General features: G+C 44.5%; 1 protein-coding gene across 4 annotated transcripts in view; it reads right to left on the reverse strand.

The window, feature by feature from the left end:
- The window catches only part of LOC142564792 (uncharacterized), a 42,823-nt gene that overhangs the window by 20,604 nt on the left and 849 nt on the right, over positions 1 to 21,370 (reverse strand). For all 4 annotated transcript variants that reach the window (XM_075675953.1, XM_075675952.1, XM_075675955.1 and 1 more), the window contains exons 2-4: positions 14,900 to 14,992; positions 7,118 to 7,458; positions 6,672 to 6,774 (exon numbers count right to left, since the gene is read on the reverse strand). In XM_075675953.1, the coding sequence (XP_075532068.1) occupies positions 6,672 to 6,774; positions 7,118 to 7,458; positions 14,900 to 14,992 (537 nt within the window). The remainder of the gene's footprint in view (positions 1 to 6,671; positions 6,775 to 7,117; positions 7,459 to 14,899; positions 14,993 to 21,370) is intronic.

Genomic DNA, 21,370 nt, shown 5'->3' on the forward strand with positions numbered 1-21,370 from the left:
TGGAAAGTTATCAATGCTTCTATCCACTGTCTGCTGTCACCAAACCTTGTGTTATCAAATTTCATCGCATGACGCGAATGGTGTAGACCTTTGTGGAAGGCACGTGGGTCCCAACGATTAGTCTGGAACATTCGATGACTGCTGTACAAAAGCAGACGCGCTTGACCCGCTGATCAGATTTCCGACTATCGTCGACTGTGTTCGCTGCTATTGTTGTGCTATAAGTGTAGCCTGTTTTGTGGGCACAGGTTCAACTAATAAAAGTTAGTTTTGTCGTTCACAGTACTGCTACTGTGTTCTTCAACGTCACCACCGCGTGACATCTGGTGGAGGTGCTGGCGACGGACTATCTCACCCGCTTCGCTGAAACTAAAGCTCTACCGAAAGGCAGCGCAGCCGAAGTGGCGAAATTTTTCGTCGAGAACATCCTGCTGCGACATGGTGCTCCAGAAGTCCTCATCACTGACAGAGGAACGGCCTTTACAGCAGAGCCATTCTGCAATACAGCCTGACAAGCCACAGGAGGACAACTGCCTACCATCTGCAGACGAAGGGTCTCACGGAGCACCTGAACAAGACCCTCGCCGACATGCTAGCAATGTACGTCGACGTCGAGCACAAGACATGGGATGTGGTCCTGCTGTACATAACATTCGCTTACAAGACGGCGGTGCAAGAAACAACACAGATCACACCCTGAACAGGACCCTCGCCGACAGGCTAGCAATGTACGTCGACGTCGAGCACAAGGTGTGGGTTGCGGTCCTGCCGTACGTAACATTCGCTTACAAGACGGCAGTGCAAGAAACAGCAGAGATCACACCGTTCAAGCTGGTTTACGGCAGGAACCCGACGACGACGCTCGACGCCATGCTCTCGCACGTCACTGACAAGGAATATCTTGACGCCACTACCTATCTCTAGCGCGGCGAAGAAGCTCGACAGCTCGCCCGCCTACAGATCAAGAACCAGCAGCGTACCGACAGCCAACACTACAACATTCGACGATGCTTCGTCGAGTACCAGCCCGGAGACCGTGTTTGGGTATGGACACCGATACGCCGACGAGGACTGAGTGAGAAACTATTGCGACACTATTTCGGACCCTACAAGGTCATCCAACGTATTGGCGCGCTGGACTATGAGGTCGTGCCAGACGGCATTTCGCATTCACAGTGGCGCCACACACGATCTGAAGTGGTCCACGTGGTGTGCCTTAAACCCTTTAACGGACGCTGACAACTTCCTTATTTTGTTGTTTTCTTTGCTATGAGTGCTTTCTTTATTATTTTTGTTTGTTTGCAGCATCGGGTCGATGCTTTTTAGGAGGGGGGTATTGACACGTGTACTTATGTTTATCGGGCGACCACGTTTCGCCGCCTAACAAATGTTATCGCACAGCGCGGGATGTGCCTGCATGTATCTGAAGTTTCTGGAAAGTTATCGATGCTTCTATCCGCTGTCTGTTGTCGCCGAGCCTTGTGTTATCTGATTTCATCGCGTAACGCGAATGGTGTCGAACTTTGTGGAAGGCACGCGGGTCCCAACGATTAGTCTGGAACATTCGACGACTGCTGCATAAAAGCCGACGCACTTGACCCGCTGATCAGATTTCCGACGATCGCCGACTGCGTTCACCGCTATCGTTGTGCTATAAGTGCAGCCTGTTTTGTGGGCACAGGTTTGCCCAATAAAAGTTAGTTTTGTTGTTCACAGTACTGCTACAGTGTTCAACGTTACCACCACATGACAATATTAGATATTCTTATGTTATGGGGCAATTATCAAACTGAAATAATGACAGGAACAGCTACACTGTAGTCTGCACATTGCATATACACTCGCAGCAATGTGGCGAATGCCCACAGCAGCATCCACCTTTTTTCACTTCACACAGAACTGAAAAAAGAAAAAAAGCGAGCGAACAATGTGCATAGTGTGGGAGCATCTGCATTGACCGCATGCGACACATCTTTAAATTTCACTTCATGGAGCTTATCATCATCATCATCATCATCAGCCTGGTTATGCCCACTGCAGGGCAAAGGCCTCTACCATACTTTTCCAACTACCCTGGTCATGTACTAATTGTGGCCATGTTGTCCCTGCAAACTTCTTAATCTCATCAGCCCACCTAACTTTCTGCCGCCCCTGCTACGCTTCCCTTCCCTTGGAATCCAGTCCGTAACCCTTAATGACCATCGGTTATCTTCCCTCCTCAGTACATGTCCTACCCATGCCCCTCCCCATTTCTTTTTCTTGATTTCAACTAAGATGTCATTAACTCGCGCTTGTTCCCTCACCCAATCTTCTTTCTTCTTATCCCTTAACGTTACACCTATCATGCTTTTTCCATAGCTCGTTGCATCGTCCTCAATTTAAGCAGAACCCTTTTTGCAGGGTTTCTGTCCCATAGGTGAGTACTGGTAAGACACAGCTGTTATACACTTTTCTCTTGAGGGATAATGCAGCTTATGCTTAACGATAAAAACAGCACAGGAAGGAGATGTGGGAACACACTCAGTTCAAATCAACCAGAAGTAGACAGAACTTGCATCATCACTTGGAGGGGGAACACAGTGATGGCCGCACAGTGTAAAAGTTGAGGGCGAACGCCATGGCTTGAGGGGAAGGTAATGTTTAACCCCTCGTACCTGTGTTATCGCAGCACACCGACACCAAATTCTTGTGAGAAAGCATTCCTTAAGAGATACCCTCTGCACCTAGGCGTATAAGAAAAAGTGTTTCAAGGAGCCTTTAACAAGTTCACAGAAGACATCAGCACATTTATACTTCCTTGTTGTCGAAACTTGCTACTCTATTTGAATTGTAAGGAAGTTCAGCGCCGGACCTCCTTTAGTAAACATAACATTGTCAGAACAGTGTGCCACTTGACGCCATGAAATCTGCTGACAAGGTTGGTGTTCTTACTAGGATGTGCACAGTCCCAATTTTAGTATGGCCATATGGTAGTGCCTTTACTCATCGCAATTGTGCTCAAGCGTATATTCTGGTGGTGAAATGCATTTTCAGGACAGCAATTAGACAGCCACAAATTTTGCTAGACATTTTCTTTCACTGCATAGTGTACCTGTTAGTATACTGTTGGCACGAGTAACATGCTCTTGAGACAAAATATTGCTTCTAATAAATATTTGCTGTTTTCCTTAGTTTTTCCATGATTTCCTGATGCTGGAAAATGCAATAAAAAAGATTACCACAGGGCACAGTTCTTGCACACAAATTCGACCCTCAAAGAGTCAAAGACCCCAGGTCACCTGCATTTTGTTTACTTGGCGTTCGTTGCACTACAATACGGCTGATAGAATACTTCACATGCTAAAGCAATGCAATTTGCAGTGACTGAAATCTAAACACACCGTCATGTCCAACTTTTCACTGTTTCAATGACACAGTGCGAAGTTTCCCTAGATTTCCCTATTTTCTTAAGCTATGCCTAAAATCCCTAGACCAAGGAAAAGTTCCCCAGATCTAGCAGCAACTTCGCTCGAGGCACATTTGCGCCATTGCTGTTGGCATTGCTAATGTCACTGTTGTAATGTCATGGTATCCACGTGCATACACAGCCCAAACATGGAGGGCTAGAAGGCTTCCAGAGATGTGCAGCGAGTTTGGCTGCAAAAGTCACGAAGCCAAGTGGGTGTTCCACTCAATCGGCTCCGCCGGAGCCAGGGTAGCATTCTGGCATCTGCTGCTGATAGTGCGATCGTTGTGAACACAAGCACATCAGCATTCCTACTGAGCAAGTGTGCCATACCACACCACAGTGCACACATTGGTCTGAGCAGAGCAGATAGCAAACGTCAAGCTGAATGTATCTAATCCTTTCTTTCAGCCTTGACTAATTCCAATGGCCAAAGGTTTGCCTTCCGCATCACCTCAAACAGCACTGAGGCGCTCCATTGGCAATGCTGCTGGCAGTGCCAGCTTTGTGAGACGCCTTTAGCGCAACGCTAAACCTCATCGCTTTCAAATGCTTTGCCTCCAAATGCAACTGCCAATTTTTCATTAATTTACAACCATACCAAGAAAATCAACAATGAAGCTGGAGAAAGTGCCGGGAAAATTAATTGATATTTTCAGTTTGTATCTAGAAACAATCGGGAAGAGGGGAAGAAAGCAGACTGAAAGATAACTTGCTGCAGGACAGAGCCAACCATAAATCTTCGGCACTTCACATACAGTGCTTTACCAATTAAAGGGACGCTCAACAAGTCTTGCCATTATGAGCTGACAAGTGCCACGCATACAATTCACGCTAACGATTGTGTCAAGTATTACATTGCTAAATGCCCTAGAAAGAGCTGAAATTTCAAACCAAATGCCGTTTGCCCTTCTCACGGGCACCGTGCTCCCACCTGGAGAGTCGACGTATATCGCACAAGTGCATCTACGTATATCGCACTGCTGTGACGTCACTTGTAGCGACATGTGGCTTTGAGAACTATTCAAGGCAACATCTGTTATTTGTATAACCTGTTGCTTCAATATATGAATTAAAGTTTAGAGAAATAACAAAAGACACAAACCGAATGTCTGCGTCTTCTTGTTTTACTTTGCACCACAGCAAGAGAAATGTAATTCCGTTTTGTCTGCTTGTGCCTACATCATGCAGTAACGCAAACTGACACTGAAAGTATGCATGTAAAGTATGTCATTATCTACCGTGTTCCAGCGCACGATCATACTTTATGAACTGGTTGTGCCTGCCTCAGTATTTGCGTAGCACTGACGTATACCGCTAATTAGGTGTTCTCGTGCAAAGCGCACAAAATCGTGTGCTGCGTGAAACGAGACAAACACAAAAGTTCACGCACGAAACCATCAGTGGAAGTGTGCCGTGCAGCAAAAAAAAGCAAGGGAACAAAAAATTAGGGCAGGGCCAGTAACGTATGCTTCACACGATCCTCAAGCTCTAGTACCGGAGAACGCAGAGAAGGAATTTCGCTTGCAGAGGCTAGACAGGGCAAGTGGGGAGAGTGTCACTCTTGGTAGTGGCCCTTGCCTCCTGAAATCATGGGTTCGCAGCACTGAAATACTGTGACGTAGCAGTTACCACGACCTTTAATACACCCCAAAGATGTGGTGGGCCGATCACACTCAAGGCACAGATCAATCTCAAGACGAGTTCTCACAAGCGATGAAGATGAGGAACACGATGTGATGATGATCATATGCAGACATGTGCACATGATAATGTGTAGACAATGCACACATAGTGAATTTTTTTCTGTAATAACTGCTTCTTGCACTTCATTCACATGGTGTACCCATTGTATATTTTGTCTGTTTCCTTGTATTTACTTTTTACTTGCATGGCGTGTCGACTGCAACCATTACCTTTTCCATCTGAGCTTGATGTATCCTCTGTATGACAAAATGCTATGCCTGTACTGTTTGCATGTCCACTCCTGTACAAGCCTTTCAAGGATTACTGCATTGAGAAATAAATAAATAAAAGAAGTGCCTAAGAAATGCCCACACTAATTTCTCCCTCGCATGCAAGCGGCCAGCCTGGCCGCAACTTAAAGAGACTGAGAATGCCTTGTGAAAGGATTCATATCAGAGATGTGGACAATCTCGGCAGTGCAAAAGTGGAGGTCAGTTGGAACAACGACAGGTTAGACGTAATAATTACTAACGGGAATATTCTGTTCCAAGACTGGGTATGGGCCTATGAACCGAAACTGAAACTTGTCGCACAAGGCAGGAGTGTGAACTTGTGTCCGGGCGGAAGGGCAGAAGAAGATTGTGCGATCAGATGCATCATAGAGGTCCTTGCGGTCCTGTTGCCTTGCTTTAGTGTTGATGGGGACGAGCTGGCGACAATGAAGGACGTGGCATATACAGTCCCGTTACAACAGACCCAAGTACAACAGACTTTCAGATATAACATGATGCGGCTCTCCTTCGGTCGTCGCCCTTGTTGTGCCGCGCGCGATTTGAGAGGTGCGTCGGCAAGCAGCCCCTTGTAATTCAATTATTTGACCGTCTGCATCCACGGAAAATTCCGTTTACTGTCTCAGCCTTCCTTTGCAGTGGAAGCAAAATTTCGCTACATTGAAATTGCATACAAACACACTTCGTTATGTTGAGGTTCCAAATACATGTTCTATGGACAAGAGCTTATGAAAAGTTAAATACTTCATTATATTGAGAATTTCATTATATTGAAGTTTGTTATATCGAGGTTTAACTGCATTATAGAGTAGGTGGAGAGGGGCCTGGAAACTGCAGCGTACAGTTCATTGCATTTGTGGACAATTTAGAGATCAATTGTTTTTTTTTCGTGGCCACTTCCTGAAATGGCAGAAATGCCACTTTTACATGCTGCACTAAAGCAGAGCAGTGAAATAGCAGTGAAGCAAGGGTAATACTGACCCACAGCAATGACAAGGAAAACTGCGATCTTTCAGCTAATTAACAGCAGTCAACCTCACCTTGAAGTTGGCAGGGAATGCAAATTTCTTACAAGCACTCGCAACATTTTCATCTGTCTATGGTGACCGCACAGCAATGGTTGAAATAGAATGATCTGTTCACATGCAAGTGTACTTCCGACAGACACCTAACCGTACACAAATCAATTTTAGAAACATTCCTAAGCACTAAGATCACAATATAGTCTACAAAAGACAAAGATAACCTACCAGAAATGTTCTGTGCATCCTCCAGTTGCCTTGCAAGTTTATTTTTTTCTCGTTCTAGTTGCTTCACCTTTTGCTTCAGTCCGCAGGAACATGTCAGGTCATCCTGCAGAACACCGTTACATGCCTCAAAATGTGTTCACACCATTTGACACTGCCCTCCCACTGAGCTGTAATTCTTCCCCCTAGAAAAACGAAAACTCTCTGCCTATGCTCCGACCTCCGTGTGCTCAGGTCTGCAGTGTCGCAATGCACCAGACGCCTGCCTATGCAGACAACCCTGCAGGGAACTTCCCCGCTGATTAAAAACATTCTTTTGGAGAGGTCCGTTTCTCACTATCAAGATATGTGAACAGTACACTGAGGCATGATTGAATACTCAAGAAGAAAATCTACAAGTCTATCATGCAAGCAACATGACATTACATATGTAACAAACCTATAATTACCTCTGAATCATGCCTCCTCTTTTTCGATACTTTTGGACTTGACTCTGGCATCAGCTCCGGCTCTGGCATCAGCTCAGGCTCTTGCATCGGCTCACGCTCTTGCATCGGCTCATGCTCTGGCATCGGCTCACGCTCTGGCATCGGCTCATGCTCTGGCATCGGCTCAGGCTCAGGCGTCAGCTCAGGCTCTAGCACTAGCTCAGGCTCTGGCATCAGCTCTGGCTCTAGGTTTGGCTCCGGTTCTGAATTTTCTTCTGGTACAGAACCTGGCTCCAATTTCAAGTGACATTGAACAGCTTTGACCCCATTTGCTTGCTCTTCGCCTATTCTGTCCTTATTGCCTGTAATGAACACCATATTCCTTGGAACAGAACTGTTGCACATGACATGCACACAATCGAAGCCCACAGCTGCTACTGGCTCGTCAGAATATCTTATGAGGGAATAATTTTGTTGTCATTGCACAACTTCAATGTTGAGCCACAATACAATGTTAATCAGTTTATTTGTACATTTACTTCATTACCCATTGATAACTCTCAAGGGTTACAAATCAAAGCACCCTGCCATCGTCGTCATCATCAGTCTATTCTATCTCCACTGCAGGACGAAGGCCTCTCCCCACGATCTCCAATTAGTCTGGTCCTGCGCCAGCCGATTACAACTAGCACCCGCAAATTTCCTCATTTCGTAACACCACCTAGTCTTCTCTCATCCTCTACCTTGCTTCCCTTCTCTTGGTGCCCATTCTGTCACCCTATTGGTCTAACGGTTATCTACCCTACGCATTACATGACCTGGGCGGCATTTTTTTCTCTTCATGACAATTAGAATGTCGTCTATACCCGGTTGCTCTCTGATCTAAACTGCTCTCTTTCTGTCTTGTTCTGCCTAGCATTCTTCGTTCCATCACTCTTTGCGTGGTCCATAACTTGTTCTCAAGCTTCTTTGTGAGTCTCCAAACCTCTGCCCCATATGTCAGCACCAGTAAAATGCACTGATTGTATACTTTCCTTTTCAATGATAACGGTAAGCTCCCAGTCAGGAGCTCACAATGTCTGCCGTATGCGATCCAGTCCATTTTTATTCTTCTGTGAATTTTCTTCTCATGGTGAGGGTTTCCTGTGATTAGTTGACCTAGGTAAACATACTCCTTCACAGACTCTAGAGACTGACTTGCGATCCTGAACTCTTGTTCCGTTGCCTGGTTATTTATCATTGTCTTCCGCATATTAACCTTCAACCCCACTCTTACACTCTTCCTGTTAAGGTCCTCAATCATTCGTTATAACTCGTCTGCTGTGTCGCTGAATAGAAAAATGTCATCAGCAAACCGAAGGTTGCTGAGGTATTCACTGTCGATATTTATTCCTAAGCCTTCCCAGTTTAATAGCTTGAATACTTCTTCATGCGGTGAATAGCATTGGAGATATTGTGTGTCCTTGTCTGACCCCTTTCTTCATAGGTATCTTCCTACTTTTCTTGTGTAGGAATAAGGGGGCTGGGGAATGCCTGTAGATATTTTTCACGGTACTTACGTAAGCGGTCTGTACTCCTTAATTACGTAATGCCTCTATGACTACTGGTATCTCTACTGAATCAAATACCTTTCCGCAATCTATGAAAGCCATAAAGAGAGGCTTATTGCACTCTGCGGGTTTCTCGATAACCTGATTATTGACATGGATGTGGTCCATTGTACAGTATCCCTTCCTGAATCCAGCCTGTTCCCTTGGTTGACTAAAGTCCAATGTTGCCCTTGTTCTATTGAAGATTATTTTGGTAAATATTTTATATAATACTGGGAGTAAGCTAATGGGCCTATAATTTTTCAGTTCCTTAACGTCTCCCTTCTTGTGGAATAGTATAATGTTTACATATTTCCAGTTTTCTGGGACCCTTGCAGTCAATAGACATTTCGTATAGAGAGCCGCCAGTTTTCCTAGCATTATGTCTCTTCCATCTTTGATTAAATCGACTGTTATTCCATCCTCTCCTGCCGCTTTTCCCGTTTCATGCCTTGCAAGGCCCTTCTGACCTCATCTGTAGTTATAGGAGGAGTTTCTGTATACTGTTTATTATTTTTTCGAATAGAGTACTCCCGAGTTCTCTGGGTACCGTATAGGTCAGTATAGAATTCTCCCACTGCCTTTATTATACTTTCGGGATTGCTGATGATATTACCCTGCTTATCTTTGAGTGCATACATCTTGGTTTGTCCTATGCCAAGTTTCCTTCTCACTGACTTCAGGCTGCATCCATATTTACGGCTTTTTCTCTTCCTCACGTTACAATTTCAAATATCACTTATTTTTGCTTTGTTGATCAGTTTTGACAGCTCCACGAATTCTATCTTATCTCTTGAGTTGGACAATTTCATTCTTTGTCATTCTTTTATTAGGTCCTTTGTTACTTGGGAGAGCTTGCCTACTGGTTGCCTTGGTGCCTTGCCTCCCACTTCAACTGCTGCCTCTGAAGCCAGCCTCATTACGGTTTCATTCCTTACCTCTATGTCAGCATCATCATCTCTGTTTTAAGGCTGCATGTTTGTTTGCAAGTACCAGCCTAAATTTGTCTATTTTTACCCTTACCAGCTCTAAGTTGACCTGTTTTTTCTTGACCAATTTTACTCTTTCTCTCTTCAAATTGAGGTGAATCCTAGTTCTAACTAACCTATGATCACTGCACTTTACCCTACCTATCACTTCTACATCCTGCACTATATGCTGGGATCGGCAGAAAGTATGAAATCAATTTCATTCCTTGTTTCATCATTAGGGCTTTTCCAGGTCCACTTTTTGTTGCTACGCTTCCTGAAAAAGGTGTTCATTATTCTCAGCTTATTCCTTTCTGCGAATTCTACCAGCATCTATCCTCTAGTATTTCTAGAATCGACGCCGTAGTTGCCGATTGCCTGTTCACCTGAATGCTTTTTCCCCAATTTTGCATTGAAATCCACCCTAACTCACTAGTGTATACCGAGTTTGCACTTTTCTCATCGCTAATTCAACATCTTCATAAAACTGATCTACTTCCTCATCGTCGTGACTGGATGTTGGAGCGTAGGCTTGTGCTACCTTTAATCTATACTTCTCATTAAGTTTGATTACGACTACTGCTGCCCTCTCATTAATGCTGTAGAATTCATCAATGTTGCCTGCTATGTCCTTATGGATTAAGAGTCCTACTATGTATTGCTTCTTATCAGGGAGATCTCTATAGCAGAGGACATGGCTGTTATTCAGCAACGTATAAGCCACACCAGTTCTTATAGTCTCACTAAGGCCCATGATATCCCCAAGAATGCCTGATAGTTCCTCAAACAGTACTGCTAAGCTAGCCTCCCTCGACAGAGTTCGGAAATTAAAGGTTGACAGCACCCTGTATACGCACAAAACACATTCAAAAGAGCTGGAAAGTAAGCACCTTTACAAGTGCTGAGGGCAAGAAATAGGACCTTCTTTGTATAACAGACAACGAAAACCATGCAAGTCAATTTTAACATCTCAGTGTATGTTTAAACAACCCTAAAGTCTGACTGGCCAAAGTCACTTTGGAGAAATATTGAGCAAGTAAAATGGGTTTTGGAGCAAGTTAGAGCAGATAACATTTTATTTTGAAGCAGTTTGGAGCAGGCCAATCTGAATTTTGGCAGAATAATGGAATGTGGAATATGGCAGCCCACTTCAAAACCACAACAGAACACAAAGTAAGCCAATAAGAGCACTGTACTGCAACTGTCTTAAGCTGAACTCTGAAGCAGGTTACCCTGATACTGAAACTGTCTAGTGCATGCAAATTTTGGTAACAGTGCCTGTAGATTTTTAATTACTGGTAGCAATCCCCTCCAAAAAAAAAAATGCATTCTGCAGCAATGAGTCCGAAATTTCAAAAAGTAGCCCAAGACATTTTTGATAAATACATCTTTCTTTAATGTCTCGACAGTGTGGGTGAAATGCATGCAAACGCGCTTCACCAAAAGATCATGCAGAGAAGCCATAGTTATGAACTACTGTGGTTCATTGAAAACCATTTCTACATAATAGAAATAGTTTCACCTTGCCACAAGCCAATGAGGATGCAGGCCTGTAGAAGTGCCCTTTGCAGTTAGAGCGTACTAGAATGTGGAAGAGAGGGTCAAGTGGTGGCATGGCACATGCTTTCCTGTAAAGCCAAAAAAACTGGTGGCGCTACGATCGAACTATATATTCCTGCACTGACACTCATGACGGTAGCGAAAAATTTTGCCAAATTATGCGGTCCAATTGACGTGGTAACATAATTTCTGGGTAACCACATCTCACTGCAGGCCCAGAGAACCACAACCAACCCTGAGCTGGTACAATGTAAAACTATTCCAATCTGTTTTTATTCCAAATCAACCATTGGCCCTTTGTGGTAGGTCGAAATAGCTCGGGTCTCATTCATATGGGCACAAAACAGATTGGAACAGTTTTATGTTATACCGGCCCTAGGGACAGAGACGTCCGCCCACTGAACTAGCTGCAGTGCTCACCTCCCTAGAACTAGTTCACTTGGATTCCCCTCAGCCTACTTTTCTGTTTTGCACCTCAGCTAGGGAGCGCTGCGCCACTCGGCCCACTCAACAGTATCCTAGTACACTTCAAATACAGCCGCCCTGATCATTTCAACAGCAGCAACGACAGCCTGGCATGGCCGTGCACGCGCTGGCTACTTTCTGGAAGCACCGAAAAGTTCGGGGTTATAAGCACGAAATTTATGAGAAACTGAGCAGGAGGCTCCGTCATGTGGTGTGCGGAATGCGAACGGCTGTGCTCTTTTTCAGAGTACGAATCCGCTAACTTCACAACCAGTGCCAGAGCACGCACACCGAAGCTGTTCTGGCACAGCATGGCGCAATTTCCGTCATTTCTGTGTTTCGCACAGTTTGATGCAGAAATTTGTGTTTGCATCAAAATGGCGCAATGGTGCAGAAGTCTCACCCTTACTAAAGGCCTGACCACACGGAACACAAGATACGCAGCTCAGACTTCATAGACAAGTGACGAAAGGAAGGATGATCAGCCATATAGCATGCTAGATACACACACAAAGTGTGCGCTTTCATGAGCATAGTACAGATCTGCTGTATCACACTCAGCGGAACCATTGACGTTGGGGTTTGAGGAAAGCTTATTCTGAAGTTTATTATGCTACATTTGATATATTTAACTTATCGATACTAGACATACCGTGTTTTTTTTTTTTCTTCAAATCGAGAATCACACGGAGTTTGTATGTAGAAATTCTCAAAACTGAAACCAAGTTGTTTCAGCTCTCATGCGAGAAGTTTATATGCCGACCACGAGAAAGCGGCATGCAGCTTGGCACATCCGGCATGTATGCTCATTTCTTGCATGGGTAGATATCTATGGTGCTCATGCAGCTTCCCTTGTGAGATGCGTAGGACAGACGCATATGGCCTCAAAGATGCGACATGTGGAGAGGCACGTACGATGAGCACCGTGTGGTCGGGCCTTTAGCACGCATTGAGGACAGCACACCGAAACTTGGGGAAGGAAAAAATTACACAGTTGCACGTTCGCAACCACCCATGTATGCAGTGCGCGAATGTGTGCATACATAGGAAAGCACACACCCACGAAGCAGCAATAACTGGCCGAACGCAAAAGTTGAGAAGTGGGTTGCTCACTGGCACGTGCAAGAGCTGCTCGTGTGCTGGTCAGTGCCGCTATATGCCAGATTCAAGAACAGCTGTAGCCAATTCACGCGCCTTCCTTTGTTCAGAGGCATCTTGGAAAATGTGCTCTCATGGGCACACGCAAGAACATCACGCAGAGCCTGGCAAAGCTGCAGGCTTGCAAGATGCGTAACTACAGCTAGAGGAGCAATGTCTATCAACGAGACTTTTCTTACATGCGCATGGAAACATACATTCTACTAGAAAGTATGTAGTACAAAACAAAAACAAAACCAATACGAATATGTGTCAAGCTAATGCATGTAAAAAGCACCACAATAATGAGGCATAAACACCTTTGGAACACAGCTCAGTAATCAGCAAAAGCCCTTCAAGAGGCAGTCAAAGTTACCTCCTCATGTCAGAAACAGTCACGTGCCCAGTCATGACAGAGTTTCACAGGAATATGGAGACAAGTGATAGACAGTTGTCAAACAAGCAATGTCTTAGGCTGGAGCTAACGTTTAGACAACGGGACTTGTCTTTGCCAGGTTTTTACTGAAGAACACGATCTCTCCTTTAATCAATGTGACAGAAAGCTGGCTTAAATGCTGATATATTCGCTTTCTTGTTTAGCAATGTGGCTGCTGTCAACAAACTCACAATTATGTTGATCACATTGTTTTGTTAGCGTAGTCATACATTTTAGTAAGGTTTTGCAGGCTGTATTTTTGACAGTGGCACGAAAGATGGGAGTAAGGCGAACATTTTAGGAAGTAATGTTCTCAAGGATGAATATGTATTGTTTATGCCATGCCTGGTTTTCCCATTGACCATCTACCACATGAAAGTGCGACATCATAGAAAAGACGCACTCAGTGCATTGAGATGTGATTGACTGAGCATACAAAGTGTTCAACAGCAGCTGAGCAAGGGATGTTGAAAGCTGGAGCCAATTTGTTAACAAGGAGATTGATCTTTGTCAGGGCCAACTCGTGTGTCTCTATACACTGATCTGTAAGATGATCTATAAAGTAACACTTATATGGCAGACGGCCCATGGGTAGAGAAGACGAAGCACAAGATTTGCCTGCAAGAACACAACTTCCTAAACGGTTTAGTGTTAACCATTCCTGTGTATTGTGCCAAAGGCGATATTATGGCATACAGACTTCACAATAAGCACAGCAGAACCCCAATGATACAGTTCAAGGGACCATGGAAAAAAAAAAAACATAACAGCTGAGCAAACAAAACAGCGAGGAAGGCAGCAAATCACTACAGCAACATCAGAAGCAGCTCTGAATGGCTGCCAGTGCAGTCAGGAGACGACTTGGCACTTGTACTGCGACCAAGGAGAGCACATGCATGCATGTATAATTGGTGGCATGTACAACCACAAAAGGTGCAAAGTGACGCCTTTCGATGACTGAACTTTTGTAGCTTCCACAGCATTGCACAAAAAGTATCAAACGGAGCACGGCGAATTCAGCCACGGAAGCTGCGTACATTGCTTTGATTGATGGGTAAAGAAACAGATCGAGAGGTGTGAACTGGCTATTGGTACCGGCCTTGAGCACATGCATGATCTAGGGTGCGATCTTGCACGCGTTCCAAAATAGAACGGAGGTGGTCCGTTCCACTGAGCCGCACACGATTGGTCAATTTGAACCGTGACGAACACCATGACATCAATTGTGGCGTGAGCTGTGACGTCTTGTTACTGTCAATCATTCCGTGTCTGCTATAAGACGAACGCAACGGAACGGACCGCCTATTTCGTGACGTAAAGAACCGACCGCCTCCGTTCGATTTTGGAACGCGCACAAGATCGCACCCCTAATGTCTAGCTTCCCTCCAAGGCAGCGAGAGATCACTGGGATGCAATTCAGTCCCAGCTTCCGTACTTAAACCTAAGAGCACATAAATAAGCAGGTAACCTACAACACCTAAAATAAAGATCTATATTTTGTACTCTTTCACTCATGTTCCATGCAAGTCATATTCAATGTGTACAACTGCTGTGGGTGAATGTATGCCATGTTGCCACATAAATACACAACCCATAAACTGTGCGTTAAGCCATCGCCAGGTTTAGATTACTAGACACGGAAACTCACCAGGGGATGACAAATTGCCAGGAGATGATATCTGGACAGCACACACCATTATTGGACTACTTGCCACCTGAATGCTGTTTTCATTTGGTTCAGCTGAAATGCACAGCAATGGTTAGAATTTACGGTGTGCTTGATGACCATGAAACTTATTTTACAGCACAGCAGCCATCCACAAATTTTCAGCTAGAGAACTTTTTCAGAAAATGTTACAAACACGTCAAGTGTACAGATGTAGCTCTCGAACAGGTCTGTCGCACTGCAATCACCAGAGCTTTTTTTGTACAGGAGGAGGCAGTAATTTTGCCTTGCTTCCAAGCACTTCATAACGTACACAACTCACATGAACGCTTGCAATGCAAAGCTATCACCTTGCGTTCTACAAGCTATCTTGTAAAACCATTATTGTTGATTGAATGCTCCTGCCCACTCCTGCATGGTGGGCTGTTAATACTGGCATCAAGCTCTCCCTACTGCATGCTGCTGTTCAGTTTACTGAATGTGAATGGAGTATTGTGAGTGGAAACAGATTCCCAATTGACAGATTAAAAAGACAAAGACAAGAAAAAGCTATGAACGGCACAAGCACTGTCTTTCAATTGAAGGTTTATTAAAAATGTGAGCCAATTATATACAAGGTCACAAAAGGAGAACACACAAGATGAGAATGTAAAAAATTGGGAGATAGAAACAGCGGTCACATGGGGGAGGCGCAGTTATGTATTGTCTGGAAAGGCCAATTCCTGCTTAGAGCGATAAATGGCTGGCAGGAAATGGCCTGGAATGCTTTGCCAATTTTGAATGAATGCTTTGCCAAAGCAGCAGAAGCCTATGTTATGTCCACTGCAGAATGAAGGCCTCTCCCTGTGATCTCCAATTACCCCTGTTCTGCACCAACCGATTCCAATTAGCACCCACAAATTTGCTAATTTCGTCACACCACCTAGTCTTCTGCTGTCTTCTACTGCGCTTCCCTTCTCTTGGTACCCATACTTCACCCTAATGGTCCAACGGTTATATGATCTGCGCATTACATGATTGGCCCAGCGCATTTTTTGTTCTTTTGACGTCTATTAGAATATCGTCTATACCCGTTTGCTCTCTGATCCAAACCGCTCTCTTTCTGCCTCTTAAAGTTGTGCCTAGCATTCTTCGTTCCATCGCTCTTTACGCAGTCCGTAACTTGTTCCCAAGCTTCTTTGTCAGTCTCCAAGTCTCTGCCCCATATGTCACTACTGGTAAAATGCACTGATTGTATACTTTCCTTTTCAACGATAACGGTAAGCTCCCAGTCAGGAGCTCACGATGTCTGCCGTATGGGATCCAATCCATTTTTATTCTTCTGTGAATTTTCTTCTCATGGTGACTGTTCCCAGTGATAAGTTGACCTAGGTAAACGTACTCCTTCACACTCTAGAGGCTGACTTGCGATCCTGAACTCTTGTTCCCTTTCCCAGTTATTTATCATTGTCTTCTGCATATTAATCTTCAACCCCACTCTTACACTCTTCCTGTTAAGGTCCTCAATCATTTGTTGTAACTCGTCTGCGCCGTTGCTGAATAGAACAATGTCATCGGCAAACCAAAGGTTGCTTAGGTATTCGCCATCAATCCTTACTCTTACACTATATTCATACAAATGTCCCCTTTGTATTGATTACGCCTCCCTATATCACACCACATGGGCGTGCGCGAACGTGAAGGTGACCCCGCAAATACCCAACCCCACATCCGAGCAGTGGGAGGCCGTGCTGACTAGTTCGGACCCTCGTAACCAGCAGCAGCCGATGCGACGGGCCCGGAAGACCGCAAGAATCGCAGCAGCCCTGGACTAAGGGCACCTCCTGCACAAGCAGAAAGACACCTGCTTGTCCTTTCTTTTTCTTAAATAAATTTTTCTCCTCCTCCTTACTCTTAAACGTTCCCTGTTTAATAGCTTGAATACTTCTTCCAAGCACGCAGTGAATAGCATTGGAGACATTGTGTGTCCTTGTCTGACCCTTTCTTCATACGTATCTTCCTACTTTTCTTGTGTAGGATTGAGGGCGCTGTGGAATCTCTATAGATATTTTCCAGGGTATTTACGTAAGCGGTCTGTACTCCTTGATTACGTAATGCCTCTATGACTACTGGTATCTCTACTGAATCAATTGCTTTTTCGCAATCTATGAAAGTCATATAGAGAGGCTCCATTGTACTCTGCGGATTTCTCAATAACTTGATTATTGACATGGATGTGGTCCATTGTACAGTATCCCTTCCTGAATCCAGCCTGTTCCCTTGGTTGACTAAAGTCCAATGTTGCCCTTATTCTATTGAAGATTATCTAGGTAAATATTTTATACAATACTTGGAGTAAGCTAATGGCCCTATAATCTTTCAGTTTCTTAACGTCTCCCTTTTTGTAGATTAGTATAACGTTTGCATTTTTCCAGTTTTCTGGGACCCTTGCAGTCAATAGACGTTTCGTATAGAGAGCCGCCAGTTTCCCTAGCATTATGTCTCCTCCATCTTTGATTGGATCGACTGTTATTCCATCCTCTTCTGCCACTTTTTCCCGTTTCATGCCTTTCAAGGCCGTTCTGACCTCATCTGTAGTTATAGGAGAAGTTTCTGTACACTGTTCATTATTGTTTCGAATAGAGTATGCCCGAGTCCTCTGGGTACTGTATAGGTCAGTATAGAAGTCTTCCGCTGCTTTTATTATACCTTCGAGGTTGCTGATATTGCCCTGCTTATCTTTCAGTGCATACATCTTGGTTTGTTCTATGCCTTGTTTCCTTCTCACTGATTTCAGGCTGCGCCCATTTTTTATGGCTTCTTGTCTCCCTCATGTTATAATTTCGAATATCACTTATTTTTGCCTTGTTCATCAGTTTTGACAGTTGCGCGAATTCTATCTTATCTCTTGAGTTAGACACTTTGATTCTTTGTCGTTTCTTTATTAGGTCCTTTGTTACTTGAGAGAGCTTGCCTACTGGTTGCCTTGGTGCCTTGCCTCCCACTTTAATTGCTCCCTCTGAAGCCAGCCTCGTTACGGTTTCATTCATTACCTCTATGTCAGCATCATCATCTCTCTGTTTTAAGGCTGCATGTTTGTTTGCAAGTACCAGCCTAAATTTGTCTGTTTTTACCCTTACCAGCTCTAAGTTGACCTGTTTTTTCTTGACCAATTTTACTCTTTCTCTGTTCAAATTGAGGTGACTCCTAGCCCTTACTGACCTATGATCACTGCACTTTACTCTACCTATCACTTCTACATCCTGCACTATGCTGGGATAGGCAGAAAGTATGAAATCGATTTCGTTTCTTGTTTCACCATTAGGGCTTTTCCAGGTCCACTTTCTATTGCTACGTTTCGTGAAAAAGGTGTTCATTATTCTCAGCTTATTCCTTTCTGCGAATTCTACCAGCATCTATCCTCTAGTATTTCTAGAATCGACGCCGTAGTTGCCGATTGCCTGTTCACCTGCCTGCTTTTTCTCCAATTTTGTATTGAAATCCACCCTAACTCACTAGTGTATACCGAGTTTGCACTTTTCTCATCGCTAATTCAACATCTTCATAAAACTGATCTACTTCCTCATTGTCGTGACTGGATGTTGGAGTGTAGGCTTGCACTACCTTTAATCTATACCTCTTATTAAGTTTGATTACGACTACTGCTACCCTCTCGTTAATGCTGCAGAATTCGTCAATGTTGCCCGCTATGTCCTTATGGATTAGGAATCCTACCCCGTATTGCTTCTTATCAGGGAGACCTCTATAGCAGAGGTTATGGCCATTATCTAGCAATGTGTAAGCCTCACCAGTTCTAATCTCACTAAGGCCGATAATATCCCAAACAAAGTCTGATAGTTCCTCAAAGAGTCCTGCTAAGCTAGCCTCACTCGAGAGGATTTCGGTGTTAAACATTGCAAGGGTCAGTTTCCATTGACGGCCTGTCCGAACCCAGAGATTCTTAGCACGCTCTGCTGCGTTACAGGTCTGACCGCCGCCTTGGTCAGTTGCTCCGCATCTGCTGGAGTCTGAGGTCCATTGGTTAATTGTAGATATCATTAGGAAGGTTGTGGCCGAATACTACACCAGGGAGGCCAATTCCTGTTCTGGTGAGGGAGTGTCTTTGTTCCAGCTTAGTGGGCCTGCCTAATTTGGTTGTACCTGGTTTAGTATAGCCTCACTCACTCTCGGCATCTTTCACCGGTGTCAGGTGTCATTTTAAGTCTACAGATGTAGTGCAGTGGAGAATGTAAAAAAAAAAAATGGGGGGGGGGGGGGGGGGGGATTTGAACTTCTGACTACCACAATCGAGCATTCGACATAGCTCAGTAAGATAATCCCGCGGGGGCTAGGCTATCTTGTCGCCAAAAAGTACGGCCCAGAGGGCCCTACATGCCTAAGAGATCCATTGATTTGTCCGCATAGTGTTGCATACTGCTGATTTGTTTGCGTAGTGTGCAGTGCCAATATGTATTCGCGTATGCTGGCGTTCTTTCAAGATTCCAGTACGTTTGAGGTCATGAGGCATTGAGTATACAGGGTGGCCAGTTTTTCTAGAACAATCTGCCCACCATCCTTCAACAAATCTGCTGTTACCTGATCCTCCCCAGCTGCCTTCCCCCTTTGCATAGCTCCCAAGGCTTTTTTTACTTCTTCCGGCATTACTTGTGGGATGTCCAATTCCTCTAGACTATTCCCTCTTCCAGTATTGTCGGGTGTGCCACTGGTACTGGATAAATCTCTATAGAACTCCTCAGCCACTTGAACTATGTAGTCCATATTAGTAATGATATTGCCGGCTTTGTCTCTTAACGCATACATCTGATTCTTGCCTATTCCTAGTTTCTTCACTGCTTTTAGGCTTCCTCCGTTCCTGAGAACATGCTCAATTCTATCAATATTATACTTCCTTATGTCAGCTATCTTACGCTTGTTGATTAACTTGGAAAGTCCTACCCGTTATATTCTAGCGGTAGGGTTAGAGGCTTTCATACAGTGGCGTTTCTTAATCAGATGTTTCATCTCCAGCAATAGCTTACCGGTACCCTGTATAACGAAGTTACCACTGACTTCTATTGCACACTCCTTAATGATGCCCATAAGATTGTCGTTCATTGCTTCAACACTAAGGTCCGCTTCCCGAGTTCAAGTCGAATACCTGTTCTGTAGCTTGATCCCGAATTCATATATTTTCCCAAAGTATTCCAGAAATACTTTGTCGCAAAAAGTATTTGAATGCGTTCAGCAGAAGCGGAGTTATCGGCACTCAAACACGGCCTCCGCTATGATCCAGTTCCTTCTTCAATGCCGTGCAATGCGAAGGCTACGGCGCAGCGGCGCATGCCCACAACACTCTGCCTTCTAAATTCCACCTTGGTGTGCTGTTCAAATTTCATTTTGGATGTTAACATAGATGTCAGGACTTCCAGTTTTCATGCCTAGGACACACTGAACATAAGCCAAACACAGTTGTCCTCTGTGAGCCGCAGTGCGCTTAGCCAGTGGACTCGTGGCGGCACTCTACAGAGGCTGCAATATCTGTGCCATGTAGCCGACCGCAGCTTAATGTCAGCTATCAGCCAATAGCAGTTGCCTAAGGGAATGACAAAATGAAGCGTCCAATGACGAAACAAAGTATCCAGAAGAGAGTGAGAGCAGGGCCTTCTCTGGAAAAGAGAGTGTTTGAGAGAAAGGTAGAAAGATTGCGCTTCGTCCGTCCACGTCCTGTCCTTCCTTAGTATCGTGTTTGTAAAACTGAGCGCAATATAACCATGAATATAACCATGGAGAGAAAGGTAACTTACACAATCCTCCTGCAAGCTCCACGCACTGCTTACAACAGCAAAACTTGGCTGAGATGTTGCCAGCAGAGTATGCTACCTGCGGACTACATTGTTTCACCAAACCCAAGGGCTAGTTCGGGGCCCTTTTAATTTCCCTTGAGCTTTTCCTGGCGTCATTGTCTGTTGGCGAATTCATGTGTTTGTTACAAAAAAGATTGGCAGTTTCATCTGTAGTGCGAAGCAGTGACACGCTGACTGGCGAATTTAATGCATACTTATCCTGGGACTGCAGTGTTTGTTGGAGTGAACCTTCACAGTTGCGAGCGAGAAATTTCCATTCAAGAAGTAACGGAAGTGGGAGTAGTATTCATTTGTGAAGGTTGTGCCTCCTGGCGGCGGTGAAGCAGAAAGCCTCAGCTCTTCTTCTTTTTCTTATCTATCCGGACTTAGGCACCGAGCTCTGGCTGCAACAGCTTTCATTCAGCTCTTCCAAAATTTATATTTCTTTAAAGAAAACTAGAAGACGTCAGCGCCATCCAGAAAACATGAGACGAAGCCAACCACTAGAAGGTGATTAATGAAAACGAAGCAGACAGGCTTGATCATTATCATTACAGGCAGAAAAATAAAACCCAATTTAGAACTGCTTCGGCAAGTGGGAAGGCTGTGCGCTAGAACACGTAGGCATGTA

Source organism: Dermacentor variabilis, chromosome 11, assembly GCF_050947875.1.
Source record: "Dermacentor variabilis isolate Ectoservices chromosome 11, ASM5094787v1, whole genome shotgun sequence".
In the NCBI taxonomy this organism is placed as follows: Eukaryota; Metazoa; Arthropoda; class Arachnida; order Ixodida; family Ixodidae; genus Dermacentor; species Dermacentor variabilis.